At 22.0% G+C, this 20534-nt stretch overlaps 5 protein-coding genes across 5 annotated transcripts; all 5 read right to left on the minus strand. All coding sequences in view use genetic code 6, as the record gives it.

The window, feature by feature from the left end:
• Positions 1-495: 495 nt before the first annotated feature.
• TTHERM_00129420 (hypothetical protein) lies at positions 496-4495 on the minus strand (the record flags this gene model as incomplete). Its single annotated transcript, XM_001016411.2, has 4 exons — positions 496-936; positions 1023-1907; positions 2317-3031; positions 3294-4495. The coding sequence occupies 4 exons, from the start codon at positions 4493-4495 to the stop codon at positions 496-498; spliced, it is 3243 nt and encodes a 1080-aa protein (XP_001016411.2).
• Positions 4496-4846: 351 nt separating this feature from the next.
• Positions 4847-6379, minus strand: TTHERM_000129409 (class I glutamine amidotransferase; the record flags this gene model as incomplete). The annotated part of the gene is made up of 4 exons (XM_012797678.1): positions 4847-5158; positions 5392-5582; positions 5731-6020; positions 6090-6379. The coding sequence occupies 4 exons, from the start codon at positions 6377-6379 to the stop codon at positions 4847-4849; spliced, it is 1083 nt and encodes a 360-aa protein (XP_012653132.1).
• A 985-nt stretch (positions 6380-7364) lies between these two features.
• TTHERM_00129410 (glutamine amidotransferase class-I family protein) lies at positions 7365-11871 on the minus strand (the record flags this gene model as incomplete). The annotated part of the gene is made up of 6 exons (XM_001016410.2): positions 7365-7444; positions 7918-8758; positions 8812-9254; positions 9962-10261; positions 10527-11492; positions 11568-11871. 6 exons carry the CDS (start codon positions 11869-11871, stop codon positions 7365-7367), a joined length of 2934 nt encoding a protein of 977 aa, XP_001016410.2.
• Positions 11872-12918: 1047 nt separating this feature from the next.
• Positions 12919-13536, minus strand: TTHERM_00129400 (START domain protein; the record flags this gene model as incomplete). The annotated part of the gene is made up of 1 exon (XM_001016409.1): positions 12919-13536. One exon carries the CDS (start codon positions 13534-13536, stop codon positions 12919-12921), a length of 618 nt encoding a protein of 205 aa, XP_001016409.1.
• A 2204-nt stretch (positions 13537-15740) lies between these two features.
• Positions 15741-20000, minus strand: TTHERM_00129390 (cation channel family protein; the record flags this gene model as incomplete). Its single annotated transcript, XM_001016408.2, has 8 exons — positions 15741-16197; positions 16296-16413; positions 16472-17327; positions 17554-17996; positions 18061-18360; positions 18414-18831; positions 19063-19535; positions 19748-20000. The coding sequence occupies 8 exons, from the start codon at positions 19998-20000 to the stop codon at positions 15741-15743; spliced, it is 3318 nt and encodes a 1105-aa protein (XP_001016408.2).
• Positions 20001-20534: the final 534 nt, after the last annotated feature.

Consider the following 20534-nt stretch of genomic DNA (forward strand, 5'->3'; position numbering starts at 1 on the left):
TTGGGAAAGCAATAAAATGAGTTTTGAATGTTTTTTTATTTGATAGATTATAATTTCATCTTGTAGATAAGCAGTTATTAGTATTATAACAAACACGCAAACAAGTAATAATCCATCGGTTTCAAATGTAAATAGGGAGATTTAGAGTTTTACACAAATATTAGCAATTAAGAATTTTTGATAATTCGGGTTTTTGATTGTCTATATCAATTTTGATATGAATCAGAATAAAAAAAATAATGTAATTTATTAAAGATAATAGAAATTTTATTTCTTCTGATAATTTATTATAAATCGAATTTTGATTTTGTAAAATAAAATTTGTATGCAATCAATAAATATGAATTAAAGTAAATAAGAAAATTAAATAAAACATTCAAATTAATTAGACATGCAGCAATTAATTATATCTGAAATTAATTTTTTTTTCATTTCATTCTTTTTTATATTTTTATTAACTTTTTAATACTCTCCTTATAATTTTTTTAACTAATTTCATTTTTCTTGCAATATTGGGTAGAAAATTGTTTGGAGTAACTTTATCAAAACCATAGCCATTTTCTAAGCATCTCCATCAAAATGAAAGTTATAATTGTCTTATAACTGCTCGATTATCTTTTAAACTACATTTTTTAGCTTTTCGTTTTTTGGCTATTTTCCTTCTAGCTATTTTTATAAATTTTATTATTGATCGATTTATTTTTTTTCTTCCTCGGATTCATCATCGTTATCATCATCATCTTTGTCTGAAGGAAACTTCCCTGATTTTACGATTGCATAATTGTACTGCTGTTCTAATGTTTTAATGTAATTTTGCAGCTAAAAGAAAAAGTCTTCTAAAGCCTAAGTTTTTTCAAGCAAGCTGTTATAGTCTCCTACGTTGATGAATTTTAATAAATTTCCATTTGTCTTATAGAAAACCTTAGCCCATCTCATCTAAAAGAAAATAAAAAAGAATAAATTTTAAAAATAGCGAATAACAAATTAAACTTAAATAAATAAATAAAATTTAGTTCATTTACATCTTTCATGAGGGACATAAACTCGTCAGAAGGAACTGACATATTTTTAATAACTTGATTGATTGCACTCATACTGCAATCCATGCTGTTTCTAACTATTTGATGGTATTTCTAGACTATTTCTTCCTTGATTTTATTATAAAATATCAATACATGGCATGTTCTTTAGATGTTAATTAAATTATCTGTCACATAATTTTGTTTTAATTTGTTCAAGTATTTATTCAAAAGGTCTCTAATTTTATTTTTTAAATCTGCTTGAAAAATTGAGTTCGACATTATGTCTATTATAATATTGCTAATTCTTTAGTAAGAGGTAACAATTGGCGTTATCACATTCAAGAAGTTACTATCAAGCAGCACCACATTATTGTTATATTTTTTAGTATATTCTTCATATTATGATAGAATTACTTTGTGGCATTCCATCATATCTCCAAAGTTTTTTTGAAAAAATTATTCAAGTTCTATTCTCGCCCTTGATAACATCAGTAACTAAGAGCTCACTTTCTATTAGTACTCTGAGATAAACTCTTCAACATCTTTTTTATGGGCTGGCAAATCTTTGAGCATCGAATCAAGAACCTTAAATTCCGGTTCGTTATCCATAAATTCATAGACAGTATTTACTATCAGCTGGGAATTAAAGTATGATCTGCTTTCTATTATGATTCCAAGCGCCTCTAAATTAGTAAGCTGGATGGACAGTGATTATCCCATTTTTTTTAATTCAGAGCTTAATTCATACGAAATAATCAAGCTTTCATCTTGTAAATTAATCTCTATTTGAGCTTGATTCTTTTTCAATCTCATAAGTAGTTTTAGTATATTCGTACCAATATCATCCAATAAATACTTATTATCAGTCCTTGTCAATAATTTAGCCTTTAAATATAAAAACAAAATTTATTTCAAATTTTTCCAACTTTAGAAAAAATCAAGAAAAATTTCAATAAATAGAAATCAAACTAAAAACATTAAATTTTACAAAAATCAACAACATAAAAATTTTTATTTTTATTTTTTAATTTTATATTTAAAATCATTTTCAAGCTATTTTTATGGTTATTTTATATTTTAATGCCCAATAAATTTGAAATGGTTTTTATTATTGTCAGAAAATCAAAAAAAAAAGCTTTGAATTGTTAATAATTTTCATAAAGTTTGAATTTTCTTTCAAAAAAATACTTAACAGAAAAAATGGAAAATTTTATTTTGTTATAAAATATTTTTAATAATTTTCATAATCAAAATGTTTTATAGAAATGAAACATAAAAGAAGAATTTAAATTACATCAATCGAATCTAGGAAAACAAATATGTCTTTAAGCAATGAATCAGTTTCGTCTCTAATTTACTCACAATCTACTCTCAAAATCTTAGACTCCTAGCTGAGCATTTCAATAATAGCATCCTAAATTTGATACAGTAATTCTCTTGTGTTCTTAAGTTAGATGTACTTTTTTTCAAATAGATGTTCGAATATGCTTACATAACTTACATTATAGTATTGCTCGAATTTAATTATGTACTATTAGAGTTATACTATTTAGTCTTCGCTTTACAGATATATTTTTTTTGCTTCGTTCCTAATTTTATTAATTTCTTCGTTTTAATGAGGTAATTTACTTCTTGTTTTATTCTATTGTATTTTTTCAAATCTAGTTTTTGTTTCCTCAATTAACTTCATAAAATTTTAAGAATCTTTCATATTTTTATCCAAGGGCTCCTCACTATCAATAATCTCTCTAATGAATTTAAGAGTTTACTAAAATAATCTAATGTCATTTTTTAATTATTTAATTTCCTTCTTTCTCCTCATTTTCTTATGTTCAAAAAACACTGTAAAACATTCGGCTGTATATAAATTATATGTTTCTTTACAGCTTCTCAACTCATCAAGCAATCTGTTGCTTTCATTTTCTATACTTTTAACCAAATTTTCATTATCTTTGCTTCTCAGGGGTTCCTTAACTCCCACTTTAATTCTATTAACCAATCCTTAAAACCTTTTTATAAATTATTAAAATAAATATTAAATCCTAAAATATCCTTAGCTATTTTTTAAAAGAAAACTAACTAAATTTTTAATTATATTTCTCTTTCTTTTTTATCATTTTAGCTTTTTATATGAAAAAATATATTACAAAGCTATGTTTTTTATCAACTTTAAAATACACAGTGAAAAAATACTTATTCTATCTAATTCTGAAATTCAAATTCTCTTGGATAAAAATGAATTAATATAATTTAAATAAAATAGATTTTTACTCATCCTTTATCTTTTCTGTTTCTCTTTTCTTAATAAAATGGAGATATAAAATTTCACATATGTTTTTGTTGATTTTAGCTAAATAAGGCTCTAATTTTTTGAGCTCTTCTCTTGTATATTTAATCATTCTCTGAAACTCAAGATATATATATGCACATAATTAATGATATAAGGAATTAGTAACCTAAAAATACTCTTTTCCTTCACTAAAAGTCTATTCCATCTACAAAGCTAAAAAAGCAGATTTAGAAGCTTCTTATTCTTCAGTTGCCTCTTTACATTTTTAATAGCAATCTTCTAAAACATCAATTACATGATCTAAAAAGTCTATCATTTCAATAGCATTTTCATCATAGCCAAAAGCAATCAATAATTTAGAGTTTTATTCATCGCTAAATAGTCCAATATAATGAGTCAAATCAATTGAAGTTTAAATTTCTATTTATAGCAATGACTAGTAAATAAGCTAAGCTTCTCCAATGATAAGATTTATTTGCTTTATGTTGTTAAATAGATTATCAATAAAATCTGCTTTCTTATCCAAGTTTAAATTCTTCTCTATATTTTGAGTGATTTCCTTCACTTTCAAAAATATCCTCTTCAAATCTCTTTGTGCCTCAATTTAGACCTATCTTAATTTCTAATTGTATTCCATTATTTCTCTCTCTTATTTTAGATTATTAATTAACCTCAAAGCTAGTTGCTTCAATTCTTAGCTTGAAGTAAATTCCTTATTGATAACTGCATTCAATTCTTTTTCCATTGCTTTGTAGAAGGTAAGGGTTGGAAGAGTTTTTACATGATTTATCCTAAGCTGGGCATTGTATGTTTTTGGATCTATAATTGGAAATGAAATAAACCTAAAGCTAGGATCAATTTAATTCAAGTAATTAATTACAATATAATATTTTTCTTTTTACTTTATATCAGACATGTTTTATATATTTATAATTATACAAATATTTGATAGCTAATAATACACAAAGGACTAGTAAATTAATTAATTAATCAATTCAATCAAAAAAAATCTTAAATTTTCAATTTTACTAAAAAATTTCAAATTTCTTATTAATATTATGCTTTTTTTAGATATTTGTTAATTAACATCTTTTTTTAATGGTGAGTACAAATATTTTAAAATTTATATGCTCTTCTTTATGCAATCATAAATTAAGTTTTATAAGTTATCCTTAATTTTCATAATTTAGTTAAATAGTTTATTAAATATAAATTGATATCATCTGTAAAATCTTTATTAATTATAAAAAATAATTATTTACTTTTTTTAATGCTTTGATTAAAATATTAAATATTTTTAATTAAAATAATAAATTTAATTATTAATTTTATTATAATTTTTCTAATTTAATTATTTTATTAAAAAATTACTTTAAATTAAAGCTTAAAAACTGAGTTATTATAAAAAATTATTTTATTTAGTTAGATTTTACTCTAAAACTATATGTCCATGCATCAGCTTTATTTATTTTGAAATAATTAATTTATTTAATATAAATATATAAAGAGCCAATCATATTTGAATGTTTATTAATCATTAAATATTATTTTGTCTAATAGCTCTTTGTTAAGTTTTAATTTTCCTATTTTATTTATTTTAGATAAAATAATGGCGAGGTCCATATCTATCATCATAGTCTATATCTGGATTATTTGCATTTTCTAAAAAATAAAGAGATGAATAGTGACTTTATTCAATTTCAACCCACTAAAAATTATCCACTCTCAATTATTTAATCTCTTCTTTATTTTCAAATTAATTTTTGTTTTTTTAGCATTCCTTGATAAAGAATTCTATAAAATATCTACAAACATTCAAAGAAAGTTCATCTCTATTTGCATCAACCTAAAAATTAATTTAGTAAGAATATTAAATAAAATACAGAGGTGATTTATAAGATGGTGGGGGAGGATAAATCGGGGGTGGGCTATCCTTCAAGTATTTTTAATGATTTACAGTATATACCATAAAAATAAAATCCTTAACAAATTGTATGATTAAAAAAATTTTCATTTCCTCTCCCCCTGCCTCTAAAAAACACCCCTGTTAATAAATTTTCTTTTATGGTTAATTTCTACTTTTGGCTCAAATAAGTTTTTCTCAGGATGGAATTAAACTGCATAAATAGGATAATCTTAAAACTCTATACTAGCTATAAACTCCTCTCCATCATCAGTTTTGCTTAGAGATGTGAAGACAACATTTTCTGATAGGTTTTCGTTCTCATCTGCTTTACTTTTAACAATCCCATCTTCATGACTAAAAAAAGCTTTAAAAAGATAATTTATTTTGATACGTTTTAACAAAAATTCTATTTAAAAACTCGTTTTGTAAATAAATAAAAAGAATATTATGAATTATTTCAAAGCTAAATTGGTTTATTTTTTGAAGGATTTTAATTTTTGGAAATATTTTACCTGGAGATCCCTCTTAAAGCCAATTAATAAGGTCTTTAGGCATATTTTTAAATAATCTTGATTCTACATCAATATCATAAAGATTATGATTTGCAGTATCTCCTAATTTTCTAATCATAATACTTAAATCATTGCCAGCTGTAACATAATTTATCACTTAAAAACCTAAGCAAGTACCCCAAATCGGAAAATAATTATCCTCATCATTGAAAGATTTTGATTTTTCTATGATATAAGTGACTGTTTTTAAGTAGTACTATTCAACACTATTTTCTTCCATAAATTATACTCTATTAATTACAACATACTTAAATTTTAATCCAAATTAATATTAAGAAATGAAAATTTTAATTTATTACCCTCCACCTGTAAAGAATACACCATTTACTTTTGAAAGAATATCATCCAATTCCTCTTCAGTGCTATCCCAATTAATAGGGACAGCTATTGCTTTTCCTGAATCTTAAATATTTTATACATAGGCCCTCACAATTTAAGAGTATTTTTAATAAGGATAATCAGAATAAGATGATGGCAAAGTGAGAATACCAATCACAACCTTATCACTGGATCCCATCCTTTTGCATTCATATGATGCAATAAGCATCAAACAAACCACTAAAAATATTTAAAAAGTATCTTATCTCATTTATTTTCAAAAATTTAAGTAAGTTATTTGTTAGCTTAAAGAGACTATTTCTAATATAGATATAGTCTATACAATTTCAAGTGATTCTTATTAGTTTGATTTATCAGTAGTATTTCTTAATTATTTATTAATTATTAAAAAAATTAAATTAAATAGTTTTCATTCATTTTCTGTATTTTAGCATTCAACAAATTTTTTGATAATAGGTATTGCTAAAACTAAATAATTATTCAATTTTAAGCTGATAATAAATGTAAGTAAAAAACTTTTGAAATATTTAAAAAAAAAAAATTTATTTCTAATTTAAAATTTGTTGATATAGCTTATCACATGCTATAAATATTAACAAATAATCTTTAAAAAATCAAGCAATTTATGAAAATAAAATAAACACTCTAAAATTTATATCAAAGTTAACGATTTTAAATTTGAAATTAATAATCTTGATGATAAAATCAAATTGTAAAATTAATTTTAAAAATTAAAATAAAGCAATTAATAAATTAATTTTTATGGTTTTATTAAATTTGATATACTAAAAATTAAAAAAATAACATAAATTATTAAAATAATCCAAGTGATTAAAAACGAAAAACTTAGATTACAAATCATTTAATCAGACATGTAAATTTACTGCTAAGCTGAAAATATCTATTATCTGATTAACTATTTAATCTTTTGATAACTAATTCATAATTGCTATTTGGATAATAATACTAGAATGTATTGATCTTATCAAAATCAAAAATGACAAAATAAGTTTAAAGAGCAATATTTTGCACTTGTTTGATATTCATTTCAATATTTTATAAGTTTAAATTATTATCCAAAGTAGACATATGTTGACTCGCTATTTAAATAGATGTTGAAAATGGTTGGCAACTTAGACTTGTTTATCTTGAGTCTGGCTTTATTTGAAAATAAGATCCTTTTTTATTTGCCTCATTTTATGGTGAAGAAAGATTTTTATCAGATTTTTTTAATTTCATTGCTTTATAAATTATATTTAAGCAAAAATTACAATTTATTTTTGTACACTAGCTTGGTTGGTGGTCAAAGTTAAACCTATCAAATTTAGTTTAATAAAAAATTAATTAATTAAAATATATTAAGAACAGAATTGATGATTTATACTTCATAATTTATTCTACTTCCCTGATAAAGTTAGAATGCTATTTCTTTATGCATTAACTTGAATTATGCTAAGAAAATTAAGAAGGTGCTACCCTTTCATTTGTGTTTCTCCTCACTTATTTTGCTTTTAAATAATTAAAAATATAAGTTCTTATATTTTATTTAAATTTATTAAACTAAGCTAGGAATTTTCTTAAATATTATCTTTTATTTATTTTTAAATTAAAAATTTTTTAAATCATTAACCTTTTTCTTAGATTTTCTGATTGAAATTAATCAAAATTATAATATATTTAAAATGTAAAAAATATGTTTAATCTTAAAAAGAATGTTGAGTTTACTGAAAGCTATCTTAGCCAAATAATTTAGATAAACTTGAAAAAGTAAAAAAATTAATTTATTACTTTTTGGTTAATCAACATCACTATGGCTTGATAGTTATCTAGAACTCATGTTCACTTAACTCCCATGTGCCTCACTGTTTTCTAGGAAAGATGTTTTTTTAGTTTTTTTGTGCTAAAACACACTAAATTGCTATTATTCATCTGAGAAAGTTTTTTATTCTTACATCAATAGTTCTTCATCTAAAATTGAGCACTTATATGCTTCAGCATTTTCTTTTTCTTTATTTTGATTTGCTTCTTGATCCGATAATTTTCCTGTATTAATGTTTTTTAATTCTTATTCTTCTAATAATTCTTCTTCTAACTCATTTTTATGGTATGAAGTGTCAAAGTATTGATCTGCTTAAGCATACTGATCATTATTATTATCTTAAAGGCTAAAGGTAAAGCTAAACTCCTCTTAAATATCACTAATTTGCTCAACAAGTAGAAGTGCTTATGCTTTAACATAAGCATGTGATACACGAGCATTAAAAGGATTTTTTTGTTATTTTCTTTTGTAGTGTTTTATTTACTCGTTGATTTACTTAAAATAATTCCTAATAATTTATTCTTTTTTTCCTTCGTAGAATAAAAAAGGACAATTCTTTAAAATATGATTTCTTTAAAAGCAAGAAGTACAACATTAATTAATGATTCCATATTATTTGTTAAATTTAATTTGATCTACTAAAAAGGAGTATTTCTCAAAAGCAACGTTATCCTTTTTTATCACCGAAATGAAATCTGATTAGCTAACTTGTAAAACGTATGAAATTCCTACACTTTTGTAATTCATATCAGAGTGTCCATTTCCGATAATAAAATTTAATAATCCAAAATACTGATTTTCTCTAAAAGACTTTTTGAAAAAATTTAAAATAATTTTAAATACAGTTGAATTTAGCAACTTACTTCAATTTTTTTTTATTAAGAGTTGCAATCATATTAAATAAATTATTAGATCAACCCTGAATGAACAAAATACAGCTATGGTTCCTTTACTTCTTTTGAATCTACAATAATTTAATCTGGTGAGTAAATATGTTCTTTCATTTTCAATACCAACTCTTACTTTACTTCTTCAGAAAGAATATCATTAAAAACCTTTACTTGCTAGAGCCTCTTCACATAAACATCTCTTTTAATTTCATTTTACATGTACTCTGATAGACTAGATAGAGATTTTATAGAGCAAGCGCTATTCTTTTTCTCATCAATATACAAATACTATATGTATTTCCTTGCTCTTCCTTGTAAAACGAGATCAACATTGTACTAATTGAAATATTAATTTATTTTAGCTAATTCTTGCAAATAGACATCTCTTTTCTTTTTGAAATCAAGTAAAATATTGCCTAAATTTAATATTATTATAAAATAAATCATAAAATAAAACCAAAAATATTTGCTACCATTGATTGGTACTCAAATTCAAGAATGTTTAATTTAAAATTTTTTTTCTAAAAGAAAACAAAATTTATCAAAAGTTTTTTTTAATTCTTTTTTTTAAGAAATATTTTAAGATAAAACAAAATTAAAAATGCTATTTATTGTTATTTATCAATAAAATTATAGAAAGATAGTTACCAAAAAAAGAATCCAATTTCTAATAAATTTTTGGAATTTATATTTATCCTTTTCAATCACTTTTATTTTTTTTGTTTTTTTATTTGTTCTTTCTTAGTTTATAATTAGTTTAAATGTACTTTAATTTTAACTATTAATTTGAATCAAATTTAAGAATATTAAGGTAATAATATTTTAGATAATTTTATTCTTAAATAAAAATGTTCATCAATTAAAAATATTCTTATCCATGAGTACCAAAGGTAATTATATCAAATTATTTATTTAAATATCTGAAGTTGAGATTTAACTTTGTAAGCTCTTATAAATAAAAACGAATGTTGATAACTAAAATTTTATTTAAAAATATGTAAAGTAATCTAATAAATTTAAAATTCATGATTTATTTTTAGATAGAAATTTGTTTATAGCTTTTGTAATATAATTTAGAACCTATGAGTAGTGATAAAAAATTTTGAATAAAATTTAAAAATACCAAAAGAATTAATAGAGTATCCAAATATGCCACAAGATATGAATGTCATAAATATCATAACAAATCTTTCAAGATCTGATGTAGCTGTTATGTCGCCATAGCCTATAGTTGTCATTGTTACCATTGAGTAATAAAATGAGAGGAGATATCTAGAATAAATGGGTGCATTTAATTTATCATAATATAATAGCCAACCTTAATTATAGCTAGATTATTCTATGCCTATTGCATTCCAAAGGCAAGAAAATAAATGAGCAAAGTAAAGGAGCTGCAGTATAAGATACAAAAGAGAGATTAGTCCTGTTATAAGTTAAAAATAAGTAGAATTTTTGAGAAGAATAACTTATAATTTAATATTTACCAAAAAGTTTAACATTTAACAAGAATTATTCTCTTATATACTCAGTTATTCTAAATTATTAAGTTAGTTTTAAAAAAAATAGAAAATAGGCAGCTTAAAAACCAAAAATTTAATCATATAAACCTAAGATACTAATTAAATCTATTAAAAAAGGAGATTTTATATAGTTTTTGAAAATCTCAAAGTGTTATTCTATAAAATCACCTGATTCTGATGATTTAGTGTTTGCTTTTATAAATATGTCTACTGAAAAAACTGCAGGTGTAAATATTTAAATGTAGTTTTTAAGGAATTATGGTCTATGTAAAGAGAAACCATATTCAAATGGGAGATAAATAAATAAAACAGAGGAACACAGAAAAATGAATGATTCCCAAATGATGTATAAGGTTGATAGATTGTGAAACAACGGAATATGCTTAAATACTTTAGCCATTATTTTTTCTAGAAGTTTTTTGATTTTTAACAAGCAATTAAAATAGCATCCACAGTATTTCACAGCTATTTTCATAAATTTTATATAAGTCTTGAATGTTATAAATCCTTTGAGTTTTTTATATGTAATTTATCTCCCAAAGTAGTAGTTAGCGAATTAAAATTTGTTTATTGAGTTCTACTAATTGCTTGATTTATCGTCAATTAGATTCACTTAGAATTTTCTTAGTAGATTGGGTCTAAAAAATATTGCTGATTAACGCGCAAAACTTCTCATTTTTGAGACCAAAAAGCAAATTCTTATCCAGTTTTTCCTCCAAATTAAACTTTTATGCTTGGTTTGTAAAATACTTTTTTTCATTTGCTATGGACTGACATAACCCCATAAATTGTTATTAGCACCTATTTGATAGCAATCAGGAGAAAGCTATTATTTCTATGTCTACGAATTTAATCTATTATTAGGGGTTTTTTTGAGATACTTACTTGTTTGAGAGCTAAAATATTGGACCTTAGTATTAATTGAAAGATTATCTAATCCTTTTTTGGTTATTTGTTTATCTAAATTAAAGGCTTTGTGGTTTTCTACAATGCTATTAGAATGAAGAATTTCTTTTCCTACTTTAGAGCTGCTTAAATTAAATGCTTCTGTGACGTTGAGTGTCTAATTTGTCTATTGAATCTGTGTTTCATAGTTTTATTATTCAAGCTAATCTTGCTAATGGTGATTTACTTCTACTTATAAAAATGAAAGAATAAAATATATTATTTAATTATATTTTTTAATATTTGCTAATTTAAATAGTTAACCTCTTTCTTAGAAGTCAAATACCTCGCTTTTATCAAAATAAGGCATAAATGTGTTATTTCTAATGTCATTATTATTAGGAGAATTTAGTGAAGAGGGAGCTTACAAAGAATGAGTATTCTCACCTTCCATCTATCCTAAACCTTACTTAAATTCTAATTTGAGGTATGGGGCAAGGATTTTATCGTTTTTTTCTTTATTTTCATTCAAACTTTGTACACATAAAGAAGTTTCCACGAAATCATTTTGAGATTTTAAAAAAACACTTTGAGATTATTCATATTTTTTTTGTTAATTGATACTCATCAAGTTAGTTTTCAATCTAATAAAATTTCTGAAAAAGCTTTTATCCTTTTGTTTAATTCAAAGAGTTAACCAATTAATGATTATACTTACAATATTTTTTTAATTTTTAATAAAATTTATAAACGAAGATAGCCTTATTGATGAAGCAATCTATCTATATACCTATCTATTTATTCTTGTTCTCATTCATGAATTGATTTATCAATATGCATTCGATTCGTTTTAACTAATTTATTTTAAACAATTAATTTTCAATAAACTTCATTAAAATAAGAAGAAATCTAAGAGATGTGATTTGATTCAAGAAAACTATTTAACTAAAGCTATTCTAGAATGATTATACTGTCAGTAAGCAATACATACATAGTAGAACAATATATATTTTAAAATATAAATTGAAAAATTTAGATATAGTCATCAAAAAACTAAATATTTGATTAAAGATTTTTATTTTTATCTTCTATCAGATTAGAAACCTGTTTCAAAAGCTTTTTTTATTTCTTATTAAATTTTCTTTTAATTTATAAAAAATATTAATTATTCTACTAACTATTTATTTCCTATTAACCTTCTAGCAAAATATTTATTTGAGAATAGCTTTTTTATTTTCTTTTAATTTTATTTATTAAAATAAGTTAATTTTTAAAAGTATGATTTTTTGGCCCTTAATATTATTAGCTCTTAATTAATGAGAGTATATAATATAAAAATATTATTTATAAATAATAGACTTCCTTAAAATAATGATGACATACTACAAGATTTTAGAAAGGCATTAGGCTATAATTAAAAAAATTTACAAAAAAGTTGTTGATTGTTTCATAAAAATTTTATAAACTTTAAATTTAGGGAATAGATATAATAATAATTAACATATTTTTTTAGTTTAAAGGCATAATTAATTAGAAATAAGCAATTAATATCAAAAAAGTTTTGAAAAAGTAAATTTTAATTTTATTAAAAAAAACATTTAAAAAATACTCAAAACAAATATTTTGGATCTTATTTAAATACTTAGAATAAATTGAGTAAATTTAGTTTAAATTTTCACATTTTTTATATGTATTATAGATCTCTAAGAAGAGCATCAAATTATCTTTCTGGCATAGAGTTAACAAATGATAAAGGTATGCTTCCTTTAGGATCTAATAACTGATACATCTCTAAGTGTGTTGTATTTTCGTTTATTTTTTTTAAGAAAATAACACCAAATTTAGATTCAACCTTAATTGCATCAGTTTTAGGAGCGTTTTAGTGGTCATCAATTTGATCCCTTGCGATCATTATTTCATTATTACTTAATCTTTTCCTATGTAAAACACACAATGAATAGCGTGAACTCACCACAAGCCTGCTCTTAGTTTAGAAAAAAATAACAAAAGCATCTTAATCGATAGTTTCTAGTTTAACTAATTAATCACAACTTTCTCTATTTTGCTTCTAAGCATCTAAGTTATCAAAAAAGTATTATGAAGCCTTCTCGAAGTTTACAGAGGCATTTCCTTCAAATTTAGTGAGTTTTACTTCGTAGTTCTGATAAACAGTTGAATACATAGTTATATTATCAACTTGCTTAATTTATTACCAATTTGTTTTGATGTCTCTCAAAGCAAGATTTTCATTAAGTTTACTATTTATAATATTGCTATATCTATTTCCTATCATTTTTATTTAATTTAATTTTATTTATTTATTTTTTATTAATTTATTATTTACTTTTAGATCTATTGAATTTCTGCAGTATTTAAATAGCAAATATTGTTAAAAATTAAATCCTTATATTATTATTTTCAAATATGGAAATATTCTTATTTAATTAATCAATTCTATTTAAAATTGTATCTGTAATTTATTTTTCAAGAATATATTATAATGATAATCAACTAAAAATTGAATAATTCTTACAATAAAAGAAATCTATCAGTTTCAAGTTTAAAATATAATTGGATTTTGTTGGTAAAATATCCCTACTTAATGTACAATTGTTGAGCTTTGCTAATATAATAAATTACTTAAAACACTCAAAAAGAAATTTCAAAATGATAGATAAATTATTCGAATATTCTAGCAAAGAATTATAGAAATTAAAATTTACCAGATTTAATTTTCGAAATATTAGTAACTAGGATAAATGAGTTTACAGATAATATAAATTCTTTTTAAGTCTGGCAATCAAACATTAATATCAAACAAATAAATGATACACTCAAAATTATTTAATAACAAAAAATTTAAGGTTATTATGAATTCTTTAAATGTTAAAAATAGAGTAATTTACTAAATTCTTTTTAAATCTGACATTTAAATATTTAAATAAATGATATACTCAAAATTATTTAAAAATTAAAAATGTATCATTATTATGATTTATTTAAATGTTACAAATAGAGTAATTTACTAAATTCTTTTTAAGTCTGATAATTAAAAATTTATATTTAACAAATAAATGATACACTCAAAAATATTTAAAAATAAAAAATTTATGTCACTTATTTATTTGAATAAAATTTTTAATTGTTAGCCTTCAAAAGAATTTAGTAAATTACTCTATTTGTAACATTTAAAGAATCATAAATCTTTATTTTTAATTAATTTTTAATTTATCATTATTTATTTGATATTAATCATAAGATGTAATCAAAATTAATTAAAAACAAAAATTTTATAATGATGTTACAAATTGAGTAATTAACTAAATTCTTATTAAATCTGACAATTAATTAAAAACATATCAAAATAATTAATAATAAAATATTGCAAACAACATAGGAAGAAAATATAATGGCTATTGTCTTTTTTTGATAACCAATTAGTGTTCATATCTTAAAATTTAATATATAAATGAAAACAATTAATAAAAAATAATTATTTATTAAAAAAGATAGTTTATTGTACTTATTAAACAAAAATATATCAATATTTAAAATTTTGAAAATAAAAAAATTATTTAGAAATAAATATTAATATTGTTTAATATAATTATGAAAGAAATTTTCTTAATAGAGTATAATTATTTTGTTTTGATTGATTATTATTTAAAAAAATAATATTTTAATGAAAGAGTTATAAAAAATTGAATTTAAGCTCAAAATTTCAATTAAATAATTTAAAATAATAAGAGTCCAAATTAATAGTTTTATAATTTTAATTTAAACCGAATTTTTGTTAAAAATATTCAAAGTTATTTTTTTTAATTCCCTGAACATTTTCTCTTTATTAATATTTTAATAAATTATTCATTATTTTTAATTACATATTATAATAGTATTTGTTAAATTTATTTCATTTTTAGCAAATTTATTAATTAGTAGCTAAAAAAAATATTTGGATTTCTCCTTACTTAAAAATTGTTATTTTTAAATTAAATTTTAATTAATTCTCTATAAGTTTAATCTAATTATAATTTAGTGTGGGAGGGTTGATTATTAGAGTTTTTCTGATGGGGTAAATTTTCATTATTTTTTAAATTAAATATTTTCATTTCTTAGTTAGTTTTTTGGTTTTAAGCAGTTTTTGTTTTAAAGCATGAAATAGTTTATTTTAATTTAGTTATAAATTCAAAAATATTATTATTCCAGATTTTTTGAACCAGACAGTAAAATTTATTATAAGTTAAGTATATGGTTTTTGAATTTCTATGTATAATTATTTTAAAATTAATACATATATAAATTAATTATAAAATTGATAACTAATCTATAAATAAATAAAAATTAACATGCTAATTAAATTATTTTTGCTCTTTGTAATATTTACATATTTTTGAAATTAAGTTAAAATAGCAATTTATAATATAATTACAACTATTTATTTTCATATTCTAAAAATATCTGTTTTTATATTAAAGTTTAATAAAAATTAAATTTCATTCACATCATCCATAAAATGTTCTTATTCTGATAAATGTTGGAATACTACTCAATTATACTTTAGGCATTTCCTTCAGGAAAATAGTATTCAAAAGTTTTTAATTTATCAAAATCGTAATAAAACAATTAATCTGAGAAATTAATTATTTGTCTAGAAAAAATTTTGCTTTAATTGTTTGTAAGGTTTCTATTAAAAGAAGAGCATTGTCTTCTATTTAGATTTGGGTTTAGACTATTGTTTTACTGTAACTATATATTAGATCCTGTTTTTTCTCTAATGCAAAACAAAGAACTCTTCTTTTTAGGTTCTAAAAAACTTGAAGCTCTAATACTGGGATATAATTTTTAATTTTCAGTGTTAGCAATTTTTTTTAAAGCACTGATTATCATAAATTTTAATTTAGTACAAGTCTAGCAGTTTGGAATTTGACAGTTTGAAACTGTATGATTTGACTGCCTTAATATTAAAAATTTTATTAATTTAAAATAAAAAAAACTTGACTAAAAAAATCTATTTGTAAAAGCAAATAAATTTGGAGAATTTTAAATATTTACTAGATGATTTATTCTATGTTTCTAATAACCTAGAGGCTTTAAAGCTTATTATTGCTTGATATTTAAGAGACTTCCATTTAGCGATCTTATTTACCATAAGTATGCATTTTTGTTAAACCTATTTTATATATTTAAATAGAATTAATTAATTAATAATAATATAAATTACAATTTACTTTATTAATTATAAATCATTTCTTAATCTAAATTTATAGAAAAATTAATATTAGAGTCGAAAGTTTTAATTTTTTTAGAGCTATAATTCTTTTTTTTTAAATTTGCAGGATTATATTAACTATCTTCAATCGTGATACTATCATCATCTTAAGTCTACCGACTTAGTAGGTTGCTCATCAAAAAAACTTTTTATGCACTTAAATTATTTTCATACTAATCTTGTAAGCTTTATGAATCTTTTAAACTTTAATTTTATTGATCGTCAGGAGATTAATCTTTATAGATACTTTCACTATTTTAAACATTAATTCCATTGAAATCCCTATCTTATTATGCAGTTTATTTTACTAAGAAATCTTCCTCTTCATCTTCCTCCTCCTCATAATCAGATTCTTGACTCAAATCCCAAAGTGAGAAATATTCAATATTTTAAATATAGTATTAGTCAGCTTGATGAGAAATTATGTTTTAGTTTAAAATAGCATTCATACTTTTTTCTGTTTAATTTCTTTTAAAATTTTTGAGTTTAAATTCAATTTCCTTCAAATATTTTCTCAGAATCAAGTTTTTTTTACCTTCATAAAACAAGTAAGGGCATTCTTCGATCTTATGATTTTTTTACTTACAAGAATAGCAACAAGAACTAACTTTTTGTAATTTATTTTGATATTTAACTTCATCTTTAATATAGCAAAATTTCTCATATTGTAAATCATATTTTCTTAAGATATTTGCAAAATCAGTAAAGTTAAGCTGTAAAATTGAAGAAACTCCAACACTTTTATACTTTACATTGCAATTGTTATCCCCTTATAAAAATCTTAGCAAACCAAAGTATTAACCGTACTTAAATTACTGATTTTTAAAATTATTTAAGTGTAAGCATAAAAATTTAATTCATTAAAATACCATAATTCCTCATAAATTTATATACTAAGACTAATTTAAACAATATTTAAAAAATTAAAATACTTTAAACATATTTTTTGATTAATTTTTGAAATTATGGTAAGGATTAATGATTATTTACAGTAATTAATTAATTACTAATCATAAAAAATATGAATAAATAAATAAATACCTAAACTTCTTTTACTTCAGTAGTTTAATCATATTAAAAGTATTCTAATACAATCCCATTATTAACAAAGTAAATACAGTCTTCAACATCTTCCTCTAATAAAATTATCTATTAATCATGACAATATATTTTTTCTTTCATTTACATAGCTAAATCAATAAATATCTCTTCTGTTAAAATATCCTTGAATAGAGGAACTTTTTTTAATATTTTTATATATACATCTGTTTATATTTCTTTCTACAAGTATTCTGAAAGTGCTGAAAGAGATTTAATAGAACACAAGTTATCACTATTTTGATCGCTATACAAGTATTAAACATACTTTTTTGCCCTACACTATAAACCAAGCTCTACATTATTCTACTTAAAGTATTTGTTAATTTTCGCTAATTCTTAAAGATAAAGATCTTTTCTTTACTTGAAATCCTATAAAATATTACCTATTTTTTTTAAGAAAATTAATAAGTGGATTTTAGATAATTTTAAAGTAGATTGATTGATTACCTATAGAATTAATTGTATAACCAAATATACCACATGAAAAGAAAGCAATAAATATCATTAAAAATTTTTCTAATTTAGTTTATGCTGTAAAATCACCATATCCTATCGTTGTCATTGTTACTATTGCATAATAGAAAATTTAAATATATCTACTTCCAACTGTTTCATTTTAATAGCTATATGTAACCATCCAGCCTTCATTTTAGTCTAGTTCTTTAATACCCACATAATTCCAAAGGCAAGTAAATAAATGAGCAAAATATATCACTGAGCCTAATAAATAAATCAAAGATATTATACCTTTAATAAATTAAACTAAAATAAAATTTCGATAAAATAATTTTATAATTTACCAAAGATTTTTGTTTTTAGTAGAAATTGCTCTCTTATTGTTTCTAAGATTCTAAATGCTTAAAAAATCTTTAAAAAGAACAAGAATTATATCCCATTAAAACTAAAAGAAAAGCAACACAGACTCAGAATAGCAATAAGGTCAATTAAGAAAGATGAGCTAACATAGCTTGAGAAAATTTAGATATGCTATTCTATAAATGTGCCTTACTAAGTTGAAAGAGTATTAAACTTGATAAAAATATCAATACTGAAAATTATAGAGCAAATATATTAAATATAATAGCTAAAGATAGCTTCTCTCTATAAATTGAAACAATACTCTAAAGGGAGATATACAAAGAGTATTGAAGAATTAATAAAAATGATGACTTCCCAAAGTATGTAAAGAGATGATAAGTTATGAAAAAGAGGAAGATACTTCAAAATAAATATTCCAAATGTATTTATTTAATTTTTAATGTAGCTTTATAATTTAAAAAGACATCCAAAATATTTTATGATGAATTTTAAAATTTTTCTATATCTCCTGAAAGACAACACTCCTTTAAAATTTGTATAAGTAAAAAGTCTACCTAAGCTGTAATTGTTAAATTTATGCAGATTTACTGAATTAGTTTAATCACTTGATATATCATTAATCAGTCTTACTTGAATCTCTCTTAGCTAACTTGGTCTAAAAAATAAAGAACTCTACTAAGCGATATACTTCACCTTTGAGACTAAAGCTAAAATTTGAATCCATTTTCTTTTCCATATATCTTTCTATGCATAAAGATCTAGAATCAGCAAATTATTTCTTTTTTTATATCCCCTTTAATAATACCCAATCTTGTTTGGATCCTTCTTCTCTATTATACTTTGGCAATCATTCCCTAGGATCTAATTATTTTTTTTCCTAAATTGAGTGGAGACCGATTAAGAGCGAGCTTTCTACTTATCTTAATTTAACAATTAATTTCCATTTCTCTTTCTTGAAGTCATTTTTTATGATTCAGCATCAACTTTTGGAATTTCTTGAAAAATAGTGTTATTTTCACTTATATTCTTTGGACATTAATCTGAAAATCTATAAAGAGTTTCTTCTAAGTTAACAGCTACAAAGCTATTGTCTGTCTGATTGTCTATAATATAAATATATTTTTACTTAATCAATTAATGTAAATATAATAATTTTGATATTCCATTGACATTTTTATAGAAGTTGATTTGATATAATGATCATCTCAGTCTGGGCACTGAAAATTGCAATAAGATATAAGAATAAATAATTTAAGTGATAGATCATCATCTTGCTATAATGTTAAAGAAAAGAAATTTAAAAGACATTCAATACCTTTTTATGAAATACAATTTTCCCTTTTATCCTCCTCAGTAATTAAATCTTGCTCATTTCGTGTTTAGTTGAGAAATTTTTAAGAAGGTAAAAATTATTATGAATTAGATTGGTCTCCTAAACTTTAGTTCTACTATTATAACTTACTAATTTTAAACTAATAAAATGAGTAGGTATTATTATCCTATCCTAACTAGTAGGAGCTTGATTATTGAGGATTTATATCATTTTAGTTTATGCTTTCAACTCTCATAATCAAACCAAATTTATAAATAATCTATTCTCTCCCAATTTTATTATTCTAATATATTTTTTAGTTTCTCTATTAGGCTACTCTTTATTTTGCTTTCTTAATATTAAAAATTTTTTTTGATAAGTACGTAATCTAATTCCTAAGTAGTTTAATCAAAAATGTGTTAAACGAATAATTTTATTAAAAGAATTATTGCTAAGAATTATTTTTGAAAAAGAATTATTATTTTAGATATAATTATACTTGGATTATTAATCTAGATGTAATTCGTTTATTAATTAATATTAGTTTCTTTTTTATTAATATATCACAAAAAAAAACAACATTAGCTACAAAATACCTGATCATATTACTAAATATTTCCTATATCCTTAAAAATACAACATATTTTTTTAGTAAACTTCGTGTTTAAGACATAGTTATGTATTAAATAACTTTTAATTGATTAAAAAGAATGATTATCAAAATATTAACTAATATTTGTTGTAATATTCATACATAAAATTAATAATTGGTTTTCTTTATCTTACATAA

The sequence above is a fragment of the Tetrahymena thermophila genome, assembly GCF_000189635.1.
Source record: "Tetrahymena thermophila SB210 genomic scaffold scf_8254645, whole genome shotgun sequence".
NCBI classification, from domain to species: domain Eukaryota; phylum Ciliophora; class Oligohymenophorea; order Hymenostomatida; family Tetrahymenidae; genus Tetrahymena; species Tetrahymena thermophila.